Source organism: Scyliorhinus canicula, chromosome 9 (genome assembly GCF_902713615.1).
Source record: "Scyliorhinus canicula chromosome 9, sScyCan1.1, whole genome shotgun sequence".
In the NCBI taxonomy this organism is placed as follows: Eukaryota; Metazoa; Chordata; class Chondrichthyes; order Carcharhiniformes; family Scyliorhinidae; genus Scyliorhinus; species Scyliorhinus canicula.
In genome coordinates this window covers 22,649,033-22,662,885 of record NC_052154.1, presented here as the reverse complement: position 1 = coordinate 22,662,885, position 13,853 = coordinate 22,649,033, and the positions used below count along the sequence as shown (strand labels likewise).

The window sequence follows — 13,853 nt, the reverse complement described above, 5'->3', positions numbered from 1 at the left end:
TATTTTGTAAAGAGTTTCATGTACTGCCAGAGGCCAGGCAACTCACCACAAAGCTGGAAGAAATCAATAGCCTAGTGACCCCAACCACTCTCTTATTGGCTTGATCAAGCACTGCTGACCTGTACTTTTTAGGCCAAGCAATAGACCGTGGCCTCGCTGTGGGAATACATGAAAGCCTGCGTTGTGCACCATTAGATGTAGGAAGAGAAAAATTAGCAACAATAAGCCTTGGAATTTACAGATAATCTAACCTAGAATAGAAAATAGAAAAATTGCTGTTAAACTACACATGTTACTTCATAAAACATCCATCACCATTATAGTGATGACAATGGACACTTGTTTTTCCTCCTTAGGCATAAGAGATTTTCCCTAACTGCGTTTGAGGCAATATTTTTTCAAGTGATGTAGCATGGTAATGGGGAATGGAGAGTGATTTCTTTCTGCCCAGCATGAAGTGTACTATTACCTGGGCCATTTGTCAGGTGCACTGTGCCAGTTCACTGCTCCCCTGATATTTTTTCACAAACTCAGTAAAGCATCCAGTTGTGGAATTCTAAGGGTAAAATTTATGGTATTAAAGCTGCAGATGGGTCCAGGTCAGGTGGGAAATTTAAAAACACACAACTGTAGGTTTTGAGCCTAACCTGTGTCCTTTGCTGGCTTTTACAGAGCGAGGATGGGCATCAATTCTGCTCCCAGGAGTCAGGGCAGTCACTGAAAGCTTTTAAGAAGACTGCACATACATTTTAACAGGTTTTCTATTTTTGTCTTATGTTGACTGGGTTTTGAGGCCCAGGAAACATGGTAGATAAAAGGAGACGAGAAGGGCTGGATCGTCTATAACACTGTCTATGGACCTGGAAGAGATGGAATGTTTCTTTTCTTACCAGACAACCTACCTTGCAAATCTATGTTGCCCCCTACCAAAAGGCGATCTTTTCATTCTCTCCAAAAAAATCAAACAATATGAGCATCCTTCCAATCCAAAGAAATGGTACCTGTCTCTAACGAGCTGTTTAAAATGTAGGCAAAGAGTTTATTTAAGGATTCTTGATATTAGCAGCCTGATCTATTTTGAGAATTCTTATTCTACCTTAAATGATATCTTTGTCTATTTTACTGTTTTCTTTTTTGTTGTCAATGGTATAATCTATGACTGATAGTTTAGCGTCATCTTCAAGAGTAAAGACTCATCTGAAGTCATCATGTAATACCTTAAACGTTGAGAATCTTTCACTTTTAACACCCAGTGTCAAGCTTTGAGGAGTTCCAGGATAAGTACATTGCCCAAATTCTCTTCTCGTCCAATGTTCTCAATGATACTCGTTGACATGGCCTCTGCCTCAGCTGCCCCTTGATTCTGAGAGCCATCGCTTCCATATAGATCACCTTGTCCCCAAATGTTTCTGTACTGCCCCTTCTACTGTGTGTTAATTTATCCCGCAGGAGAGAGGGGCCAATTTCAGTGATTGTCTAGTGATGTGTTTGGGTGATATTTCTCCCAAAGCTGAATAGCCGGAGATATTTGGAAGCAGAAAGAAGTGGGCATCAGGCTTGCAGGATTGCTCAGTGCACTGATGTTTCTGGGTGATGAGTGTACGTCGGCAGTGTCAGGGAGTGTTGCTGGGTAAATGTGTGGGTGCGGTGGAGTTTCCAGGTATTAGGTGTAAGTCAGGAGAGCCAGGGAGTGCTGCTGGTTAAGTGTGTGGGTACAGTGAAGTTTCTGGCTGTAAGTCGGGAGTGCCAGGGAGTGCTGCTGGTTAAGTGTGTGGGTACAGTGAAGTTTCTGGCTGTAAGTCGGGAGTGCCAGGGAGTGCTGCTGGTTAAGAACATAGAACATACAGTGCAGAAGGAGGCCATTTGGCCCATCGAGTCTGCACCAACCCACTTAAGCCCTCACCTCAATCCTATCTCCTTATCCCAATAACCATTCCTAACCTTTTTGGATACTAAGGGCAATTTAACATGGCCAATCTACCTAACGTGCACGTCTTTGGACTGTGGGAGGAAACCAGAGACCCCGGAGGAAACCCACGCAGACACGGGGAGAATGTGCAAACTCCGCACAGGCAGTGACCCAGCAGGGAATCGAACCTGGGACCCTGGCGCTGCGAAGCCACAATGCTAACCACTATGCTACTGTGCTGCCCTTAAAGTGCAGTTAAGTGTGTGGGTACAGTGAAGTTTCTGGCCATTGGGTGTAAAGGTAAGGTAAGGTCAAGTCGTCATAGTCCCAGATGACCATAGGCTATTCTCCCGTTCGAGGGGGAGAGCTGACTGGTAGTGGTTTAACCTGAAGATCACCACACCTCAGGCAAGGGGCAAGGTTCATGAATAACCTCAGCCAGTATCGGAATTGAACTCGCACTGTTGGCCTTATTCTGCATCACAAACCAGCTGCCTAACCCGCAGTGCCTGGGAGTGCTGCTAGTTAAGTGTGTGGGTTCAGTGAAGTTTCTGGCTGTTGGGTATAAGTCGGGAGTGCCAGGAAATGCAGCTGGTTGAGTGATGGAGTGACAATAGGGCAAAATGGGGCTGGTTTAGCACAGGGCTAAATAGCTGGTTTTTAAAGCAGACCAAGGCAGGCTAACAGCGTGGGTTCAATTCCTGTACCAGCCTCCCCGAACAGGTGCCAGAATGTGGCGACTAGGGGCTCTTCACAGTAACTTCATTTGAAGCCTACTTCTGACAATGAGCGATTTTCATTTCATTTTTCATTTCATTTGATTATTTTCATTTCATTTTTTCATTTCATTTAATTTCATTTATTTCATTCAAAATGCACGTTTGCCTCTGTCACCTATTAAAGATCGCCAGCTATGGGCAACAAGGTGGTGGATTAGCACTGCTGTCTCACGGCGCTGAGGACCCTAGTTCAATCCAAGCCCCGGGTCACTGTCCGTGTGGAGTTTGCACATTCTCCCCGTGTCTTCGTGGGTCTCACCCCCACAACCCAAAGATGTGCAGGGTAGGTAGATTGGCCATGTTAAATTGCCTCTTAATTGGAAAAAACCATCCCCAGCTATTAAGTGCTCCATGCACTGACATTAATAGGTCTCACCTTGATGGTCAAAGGAAATTACAGTTATATATTGGGAACAAAGTTCACTTTCTCTTTTGCTCTTTTAGGCACCCATGCTCAACTCAGACTCCTGCATACACTGAAAAGAGCAAACTACATTTTGCCAATTGTGGTGACAGATGGTGGAAAGCCCCCACTGACCAACACTACAGATGTTCTAGTGCAAATCTGCTCCTGCAAGAAGAACAAAATGGACTGCAGTACAGCCAACTCTCTCCACATCAGCATCACGCTCCTCCTGGCCTCTATCATCACATTGTTCTGTGAGTTTTCCTCTAGTTTTGTTTTCATGGTGATTTCTATTAAATTAAATCATTTCATTTTGATTGCATTTACTTAGGTTGCAGCTTGGATTTGTTATCAGTCAGTGCTACACTTTAATCATTTATAATGTAATCGCAGGCTAAAAATTCTGGAGGCATTCCCTGCAGCTCAATTACTAAGTTGGAACCTGAGTTCAATAGAATTTTGTTAAAGGCAGTTGGTTGGAGTTAAGATACAGTCCAGCCGCTAATACAGTGAATGGTTAAACAGGCTCAAATAAGCTGATTTGTCTCCTCCTGTTCAATTATCATAGAATCCCCACAGTGAAGAAGGAAGCCATTCGACTCATCAAGTCTGCACTGACCCTTCGAAAGAGCATTCTACCCATGTCTACTCCCCAGCCCACCTTGTCCAACTCCTGTAACCCTATAACCTAACCTGTAGATCCCTGGACACTAAGGGGCATGGTTAATCCACCTAACCCGTACATCTTTGGACTGTGGGAAGGAACCGGAACAGCCAGAGGTAATCCACGCAGACACGGGACGAATGTGCAAACGCTACACAGATAGTCACCCAAGGCTGGAATTGAAACCACGTCCCTGGCGCTATGAGGCAGCAGTGCTAACCACTGTGCCACAGTGCCGTCCCTTGTTCCTCATAAAATTGTTTCAGCATTTTAACCGTAATCTTTGTAGAAGCTTATTTTAGTGATATGTCAGCTAAATTATGCTAATTTTTGGAATTTTAGTATGCGTGGGTGGCACGGTAGCACAGTGGTTAGCACCGTTGCTTCACGGCTCCAGGGTCCCAGGTTCAATTCCCAGTTTGGGTCACTGTCTGTGCAGAGTCTAAACGTTCTACCTGTGTCTGCGTGGGTTTCCTCCGGGTGCTCTGGTTTTCTCCCACAGTCCATCGATGTGCAGGTTAGTTGGATTGTCCATGTTAAAATGCCCTTTATATCCAAAATAGGTTAGGTGGGGTTACAGGGATAGGGTGGAGGGGTGGGCTTAAGTCGGGTGCTCTTTCCTAGGGCCGGTGCAGACTCGATGGGCCGAATGGCCTCCTTCTGCACTGTAAATTCTATGATTCTATGATGTGTAATTGTGGAATTTAATGAATCAGGCGTATGTAAGTTTAAAGCATACAACAAGGCATATGTATCTATGAATTTTTAATTTGCGCATCAAATCTCCACAAAGATAGAGCATCTTAGATTTCAAATTACTGCTGGCGATATAGAATTTATCTTTTTGTTCTCTCCCTGGTGGCGACGGCAACGAACTATGCTTGCTTAAATTTTTAAGGAATAACCTTTCTTCTTATCTTGATTTTTATGGTAGTCTTTCTCTAGTTTTCTGCTTTTGAGTTTCAAAGAAAAACCATCGTCAATACACAAGAGGCTTTGTTGAATTCTATCGAGTCCAAATTTGCAGGGATTCATGATCTGCTTGATATGCACTGTTCAGATGTTCAGATGCAAAATGGGAAATATTTTTTGCTTGTTAGCAATTATAGTTAATAAGCAACAACATTTTATATCCGCTGATATTGTGAAAATCCGTGCCTGCATTTCCCTTGAAAGTTCTGCAATGGGAGGTCGCGGATACAATAATGTATTTGTATGCCAGTTAATCTGTGATACTGTATTGAGCTGGTAATATTGCTGACAACCACATGATACCAATGACTCTCAGATCCCCACAAGGAAACATGACAGACATTTCCAAAATAAAATAATTTATGGCCAACATCAGGCATTGCGTGTCCGCCCACCTCAGTTCCTGTCCACATTTGACCACTAACAGCTTCCCCCCCCAGGAGTCACACCATCCTGGAGTTTACACAGTTGTGCTCCATTCAGGGGTATGACTATTCTGAAGGAGGCATCCTTCGCCACAAGCTAAGTGAGACTGCTTCCTTCAGGATATTGGCATCACTTTCCCCAAGAGCAAGATTGAGACTAAACTCCAGAGTTATACTGCGATGGCAACATCTCTGCCGGATAAGGTCACTCTTTTCGCTTGAGATTATTGGATCTTTCTCTGGCACATTGTTACAATTTTTGTAGGTTGAGCTTCCAACAATTTGCTTTCACATGGCCTGTCTTATGGCAATGATAACATGTTGATTTTTTAATGTTGCGTTTGTTCTCTCTGCCATCACTTACATTGGTTGCAACAGCTTCTGCCCACTTCCTGAAGCTGAAATCTTTTCTGTTCCTCCAGTTTCATGGTGAGTTTACAAATGAAGATTTACTGCGAATGTCATAACCATCTGTCTGAAATGCCGATTCCCAAATTTTAGAAACCCTGCTGTCTTCCAGGTGTGCCATGATGGCGGTGGGGATTCTGCTTTGAATTTTATTCTATTATTTTTTTTAATAAACAATTTTATTGAGGTAGTTTTTGGCTTTGTAAACAGTTACAGACATCAACAGAAAGAAAGCAAAAAAGGCAAAAATGTGCAAACATCCACGTACATTCAATACTTCAATCGTACCATACTGCACAAACCCGCTCCTCTCCCACCGGTACTACCCGCCATTTTATCCCTCCTACTCTACTCTACCCCCCCCCCTGCTAACGCCCTCTCTACCGCAAATAAGTCAATAAATGGTTGCCACCTTCGGGCGAACCCCTGTACAGATCCCCTCAAGGCGAACTTAATTTTTTCCATATCCAGGAAACTCGACATGTCCGCAAGCCACAACTCAGTCTTCGGGGGCTTTGAGTCCCTCCACGCCAATAATATTCGTCGCCGGGCTATCAGGGAAGCAAAGGCCAAAACATCGCCTTCTTTCTCACCCTGGACTCCGGGGTCTTCCGAAACCCCAAACATTGCCACCCCTGGACCCATCGCCACCCTTGTTTTTAGCACCCGGGACATGACGCCCGCAAATCCCTCCCAGTACCCCCTAAGCTTAAGGCATGCCCAAAACATGTGAACGTGGTTCACTGGTCCTCCCGCGCACCTATCGCATTTGTCCTCTATCCCAAAGAATTTGCTTATCCAAGCCACCATCATGTGGGCCCGGTGAACGACCTTAAATTGAATCAGGCCAAGCCTGGCACATGTTGCGGTCGAATTTACCCTACTCAGGGCCTCTGCCCACAGCCCGTCCTCCATTTCCCCGCCTAGCTCCTCCTCCCATTTAAGTTTCAGTTCCTCCGTCTGGGACCCTTCCTCCCTCATGAGCACCTTATAAATATCAGAGACTTTACCCTCCCCTTCTATTCTATTATTATTAACTTCCTCACATTTTCAAACTTCTACTCTGACTTTGTTGATCGAATGGTCCCTCTTTCGCCCTGGCAAATTCTACAAATGTTTGATTCTATCTTTTCTCCAAAGACTGAAATTTTAATTGAAACAATTTGGGGAGAAGCTCATCAACATTAAGTACCATAGTTTTAACTATCTCATAATCAGAGGATTGTACTTTCATAGTAATATCGAAAATAGGAGAGAGTTGGCCATTCAGCCCTTCCAGCCTGCTCCACCATTCAATATGATCATGGCTGATCTTCCACCTCTGCCATACTCCTGCACTGTTCCATACACCTAGACGCCGTTCGTGACTAGGGATCTATTTATTTCATAAATATTCCGTGATTTTGTCTCCACAGCCTTCTGTAGTAGAGAATTCCACAGGTTCATCACCCTCTGAGTGAAGAAATATCTCCTCATCTTGATTCTAAATGGCCTACCCCATATCCTGAGACTCAACCTTTGTTCTGGACCCCTCAGCCAGAGGAAACAACATCACTGCATCCATTTGGTCCGGCCCTGTCAGAATTTTATATTTTTCAATTAGATCCTCTCTCGTTCTAAATTCCGGAGAATACAGGCCCAGTCGGCCTAATCTTTCCTCATACGACAATCCTTGCATCCCAGGAATCAGGCTGGTGAACCTTTGCTGCACTCCCTCTACAGCAAGCAATAATAATCTTTATTATTGTCACAAGTAGGCTAACATTAACACAGCAATGAAGTTGCTCTGAAAATGCCCTCATCGCCACCCTCCGGCGCCTGTTCGGGTACGCAGAGGGAGAATTCAGAATGTACAATTCACCTAACAGCACGTCTTTCAGGACTTGTGGGAGGAAACCGGAGCACCCGGAGGAAACCCACACAGACATGGGGAGAATGTGCAGACTCTGCACAGACAGTGCTCCATGCTGGAATCGAAAACAGGATCCTGGCACTGTGGAGCAATAGTGCTAACCATTGTGCTACCGTGTTGCCCTTCCTTATATCTTTTCTTAGATAAGGAGACCAAAATTGCACACAATACCCGGGATGTGGTATCACCAAATCCTTTTACAGCTGCAGTAAGACACCCTTGCTTCTGTACTCAAGTCGTTTTGCATTGAAGGCCAATGTATCATTTGTCTTTGTGACTGCTTGCTATACCTGCATGCTTGCTTTCAGTGACTGGTGTACAAGGATATCCAAGTCCCTTTGGACATCAACATTTCCCAATATATCACCATTTAAATAATACCCTTCATCTCAATCTGTAGTGGATAACCTAACATTTTTTCACATTATATTGCCTCTGCCATATATTTGGCCACTCATGGAACTTGCCGAATCAACTTATTCTTGTAAAGGTCTGAACATCCTTCTTACCACTCACACCCCAACCAAGTTTTGTGTCAGCAGCAAAATTGGAAATACTACATTTGGTCCCTTCACCCAAATGGTTGATGTATATTGTGAATAGCTGGGGTCCAAGTACCGATCCCTCGGGGGCCACACTAGTCACCACTTTGAAAACGACCCATTTATTCCTACTCTCAGTTTTCTGTCTGCCAACCAATTCTCAATTCATGTCAAGATATTACACCCATGCCCATGTGTTTTTGCCCACTAACCTCTGGGACTTCATCAAAAGTTTTCGGAAAATCCATGTACACCACATTCACTGTTTCTCCCTTAGCTATTCTGCTAGCTATGTCGTCAAAAAACTCCAGTAGGTTTGTCAAACATGATTTCCCTTTCATAAATCAACGTTGATTTTCTCTGAACCCTGTCATAATATACACATCAGTATATGATGGTGCAGAGACACACACTGACTGACACACTGCAAGTCCAATCAACACAAACAACACAGCAGCCAATCACCAGATAGGGCACGGTCACTATAAAACCAAAGGGCACTAGTTTTCCCGCTAATTCGGGATGCAGCCTCTGAGACAGACAGAGCCCGCAGTCAGTAGCACAAACATCCACCATGTTCTAGCAGTATAGGCTGGTCAGGTTAGGCATAGGTCTTCAGTCAATCTAACATAGTGTCGACCCACAGTGCAAGTATGTTCAACAGCTCTTAGTTAACTAAAATAGAGTTGTACTATTACAAGTGTTGCTAGCCTGTCTATGTTACTGCTAAGGTAAACAGTCTCCACAGATCCAGAGTACCCAACACATCAAACCCATTGCTATTTTTAAAGTGTCCTGTTATCACATCCTTTGTGATAGATTCTAACATTTTCCCTATGACTTGATGTTTGGCTAACCGGTCTGTAATTTCCTGTTTTCACCCTCCCTCCTACTTTAAATAGTTACATTTGCCACCCTCCAGTCCTGTCTGCTGGGACTGCTATAGAATGTACAGAATTTTGGAAGATGACAACCAACGCAACCACTATTTCCATGGCCACCTCCTATAGATAGATTATCAGGTCCTGATAATGTCAGTCCCATTAGTTTCTCCAGCATTATTTTTCTAGTAGTAGTCATATCCTTCAATTCCTCCTACTCACTAGATCCTTGGTTCCCTAACATTTCTGGGTAGTTATTTGTGTCTATATCCATGAAGGCAGAACTAATGTAGTTGCGTAATTGCTTTGCTATTTACTTGTTCTCTGTTATAAATTCTCCTGTTTTGGATTGTAAGGGACCTACACTTGTCTTCACTATATTTTTCTTCATTTCACATACTGATAGAAATTTTCCAAGCTGCTTTTATGTTTCTTACATATTTACATTCATAGAGTGATAGAGCTGTACAGCACACAAGAGGCCATTTGACCCATCGAGTCTGCACCAACAATAACATAGAACATAGAACAGTACAGCACAGAACAGGCCCTTCGGCCCTCGATGTTGTGCCGAACAATGATCACCCTACTCAAACCCATGTATCCACCCTATACCCGTAACCCAACAACCCCCCCCCCCCCCCCCCCCCAACCTTACTTTTTAGGACACTACGGGCAATTTAGCATGGCCAATCCACCTAACCCGCACATCTTTGGACTGTGGGAGGAAACCGGAGCACCCGGAGGAAACCCACGCACACACGGGGAGGACGTGCAGACTCCGCACAGACAGTGACCCAGCCGTGAATCGAACCTGGGACCCTGGAGCTGTGAAGCATTTATGCTAACCACCATGCTACCGTGCTGCCCCATGCTAGCGTGCGACCCCGAATCTCACGCTATTCCCACTTCCAGCACTTAAACATAGTTTAAGTGTTCATCCAAGTGCTTTTTAAAGGTTATGAGGTTTCCAGCCTCCACTCCCTTCCCAGGCCGTACATTCCAGATTCTCACAACCCTCTGAGTGAATTTTCTTTTTCCCAAACCCACTCGGAAGCTCCTGCCCTCACTCTAAATTTGTGCCCTCTGGGGCTGGTTTAGCACAGTGGGCTAAACAGCTGGCTTGTAATGCAGAACAAGGCCAGCAGCGCGGGTTCAATTCCTGTACCGGCCTCCCCTAGCAGGCGCCAGAATGTGGTAACGAGGGGCTTTTCACAGTAACTTAATTGAAGCCTACTTGTGACAATAAGCGATTCTTATTATTGTCATGATTGACCCCACAACAAAGGGGAACAGCTGCCTCCTATTTACCTTGTTCAAACCTCTCACGATCTTTTACAACTCAATCATACCCTACCCCCTCAGTCTTCCCTGTTCTAAAGAAAACAATCCAAGCCTATCCAGTCTTTCCTTATAGATCAGATGCTCCAATTCAGGCAACATGCTAGTGAATCTCCTCTGTACCCCCTCCAGTACAATCACCTCCTTCCTATAGTGAGGTGACCAGAACTGTATACAGTACTCCAGCTGTGGCCTAAACAACATTCTGTAAAGCTCCAACTTAACATCCTTTCTGTTATATTCTCTGCCATGGGAACCACCCCAGGATGACAAATTGGCTCATGGGGGCAAGGGCTAACCGCTGGTCATGACTGATGAGTGTGTGTTGATAATGACTGATAACCAGTGTGGAGGCCTGAGACTGAGACGAAGACCCCATATAAAGAGGCCCATGTTGCCAGGTGTGCTGGCATTGAGCGGTGCATCAGACTGCTGAAAATGCGGCTCGATGCCTTGACCATTCTGATGCTGCCCTGCAGTACACCCCGAGATGGTCTCCCGCTTTGTGGTGCTCTGCTGTGCCATCAAACATCTGGTACAGCGAGGGGGTGGCATGCTGGAGTAGGAGGAGGAGAAGGAGCAAGAGGAAGCGAATGTCATGCGACCTCATCTGAGGAGGAGGAGGTGGTCCAGGAAAGGCTGGAGGATGAGCCTGAGGAGGTGCCAGAGGATGGAGGACAGGTGGCGGCAAGGGTCTGCCATGCCAGGAGGACCAGGGAGGCTTTCACCGTCTCCAGATTCACCAAGGATGAGGCTGTGTCCGTCAGCTGAATGGCCCCCACAAATCTCTTTCTCTCCCATTCTCCTCCCTCCCCATTTTCCTCCCTGTCCCCAATCACCAGTCACCCCATTCCTTCTCCCAATCCCACCCATTTCCCACCCTCCCTCCCAATCCTCCTCGCCTCCCCCAATTCCCCTCCCTCCCCCCATTTTCTTCCCCCCATTTTCTTCCCTCCTATTACGCCCACCCCACCCCCCCCCCCTCCATCACACTACACCCTCCCTGATCGCACTGTTCCCCCCCTCCAAGGCTCTATGTAACATCATTCCAGGAAAGGCTCTGTGTAACATCACCCCAGGGTGATGGGTCTGTGTCGGCACTGTCAGCGGATCACTACACAAGGCAGGTGATGATCACTCTCTGGGAGAAAACCTCTGGCGCTCCTCAGTTTCTGCTAAAGTCTGATTCCTGTCTTTCTGCTGACAGCGCGCTCACGCCCATCCTCTAAACAGAATCTGCATCAGGGGCTTTTGATCTTGGACCACGGAGTCCGGGGTTGGGTGATGGGGGGGAGCAGAGGGCAAGAGGGGGTGGGGGTGCAGGCAGGCCTGCTGTGAAGATGAACCTGACAGAAGATTCACATGAATCAGATGTGACATGTTTTAATAGTGAACATTTACTGTCACCGATTTCCATTCACCCTAGCTACAGATAGTGACCTCATCAGTGCCCACTCAGTGCTCCTCACTCTACTTGATTTTCCATGGTATACTGCAAAGTTGAGGTTGTCCCCAGGTTGAGATTGACCGCCTTCTGTGCGCTGTTGACTTAGATGCCCTTGGCAGAAGTCCTCTGGAGGGCCTGGAACTGAAATGGGAGGTGCAGTCAACTTAACGATGTCATTGGCGTTGCCATGCCACCCTGTTCTTTCCGCTGCTCTTGAGATGCGTCGGTGTCAGGAGGAGGGGGTTTTGGAAGAACTGGAGACCACCATAGTCTCATTGGTGGCAGGACCCAGGGTGTGGGTGATAGCTGTGATACCTTGCATGTGGAGGGGGGGGGGGGGGGGGGGGGAACAATTCCAGATGGCCAGGCTTCATCTGTTGAATATCACCCGATATCTATCTTGTACTCTGAAACCCAGAATTAACATGAGTTAAATATGAATTGAATTACAAATATTGGCCGAACATAAACTATAGTTTGCACATTAAATAGCAGATATAACTAAGACAGCTCTTATAAATCAGCTCAGCAGTTCACTGGGTGGTGACCATACAGTCACAAAAACTATCAAAACCTACCTTCCTGATAAAGCATTTCAGCTCCTTTCCTGCTAAGTCTCATCGACTGCTACTGCTCAGGTTGGATTGTTCTGTGTCCTTACTTATCTTTTACACAAGGGTAATTTCAGAGGATTTGGTTTCCACATCTCATTTGTTGTTTTTTTTCAAAACGGGGAAGATCAATTTCCTTTCTATTTTTACATGTTCCCCTTTTCACTTCAGTTTCTAATTCATTGAGGGTAAAAAGCCCAAATTAGTTTTACAGATACCCTCCTCAGAGGGGATTCTCCTCCTTGAGGATAATGATAGGAATTATATGAATTGGAATACAATGAATTATTGGTCTCTGTCGGGAAATTGAAATAGGTTTTGAAATCATGGATCAATTTAAATCAATGCACACGTTACCAAGGAACTGTTGGCATTAAAAGACATTAAAGGTTTAACCAAAGGGACAATAAAGTGCTGATAAAAACAAAAGTGAAAAAGGCAAGGTTGGGTGAAACTGATAGGGAGTGTATCAGTAATTCCACAAGTGACTCTTTTTTTTGCTATCTGTTAATACTTTTGAAATGCAAATCACCACCCTCACCCTCTGTCACAGTCTCGCTCTCTCTAGCATGTATTGGATTGATAACACATTAGAAATTTTGCCCAGAAGAAAACCGTGACATTTGTAACTATCTATACTGCACTATGGAGGAAATGCATGTGTCATATTAATGAGTTGCAAATAGTGAGTTATCATGGTGATGCAGTTGAAAAGTCCATAATGGATACATTAATTCATGATAACTGGCTTGACACTGTTTGAAACGCAATGATATTGTATCTCTAGCGGACCAACGTAAATGTTAAATAGAACAAAGGGACTTTTATAGTCTTGATGTTTTTGCTCATTTCCAGAGATAGTTTAAGGAAGTGTCTTGGGATGCTATGGTAGCTTGAATTGGTTACTAGGAATGGTCCTTGTGCGGGAATGTGTAGGCCTCAGGCTTCACTTACAAAGCTCAGCGAGCTGCCACCCCCAGGTAGCCCGCCAGTAAGGGAAATTTCAATTTCAGGCGACTGCTTCACCACAGCAAGCCTTAGCAAATCAGCTGGGTGGGGTCAGCGTCATGATCAGTAGACAGTGGAAGAGACGGTGATTGGCAAAGGAGGGCAGCAATCGGTTACGGAAGGAGATGGATCAAATTGGGGGTCGCCGATGCAGCGGGACTTTATGGTGGGGTAAGCACTGCTTGCCCCTCCCGGGAATGAAGTTGGTTACACATCAACTGACTTTTAAAAAGGCCGGACCACACCAGTGCATAGCTAACCAAGCTGAGGGATGGACTTCCATCACTCAGTGAGAGCAAGTTCCAATTTGATTGGCCAGTAGGGCCAGGTGCCCCAACAGTCAGAACCGATGTTGCTGGGACTGCAAACAGACCCATAGAAATCAGGGATGGACACTGGACCCAGGTAGGTTCCATGTTTTCCGGGCTGGAGATGGGATCAGACACCCAAGAGAGTGGGGTATGAATGGTTTTTTGGAGGCCAGGCAGATAGGCACAAGGTGCAGTGTGGGAGCTGGCAGGTAACAGTTTGGAGGTGGATGCCCCTGA

At 45.4% G+C, this 13,853-nt stretch overlaps 1 protein-coding gene across 3 annotated transcripts in view; it reads left to right on the top strand.

Moving 5' to 3' along the window:
- Nucleotides 1-13,853, top strand: part of cdh13 (cadherin 13, H-cadherin (heart)) — a 1,126,050-nt gene that overhangs the window by 1,102,596 nt on the left and 9,601 nt on the right. For all 3 annotated transcript variants that reach the window (XM_038806328.1, XM_038806329.1, XM_038806331.1), the window contains one exon: nt 3,133-3,348. In XM_038806328.1, coding sequence (XP_038662256.1) covers nt 3,133-3,348 — 216 coding nt within the window. The remainder of the gene's footprint in view (nt 1-3,132; nt 3,349-13,853) is intronic.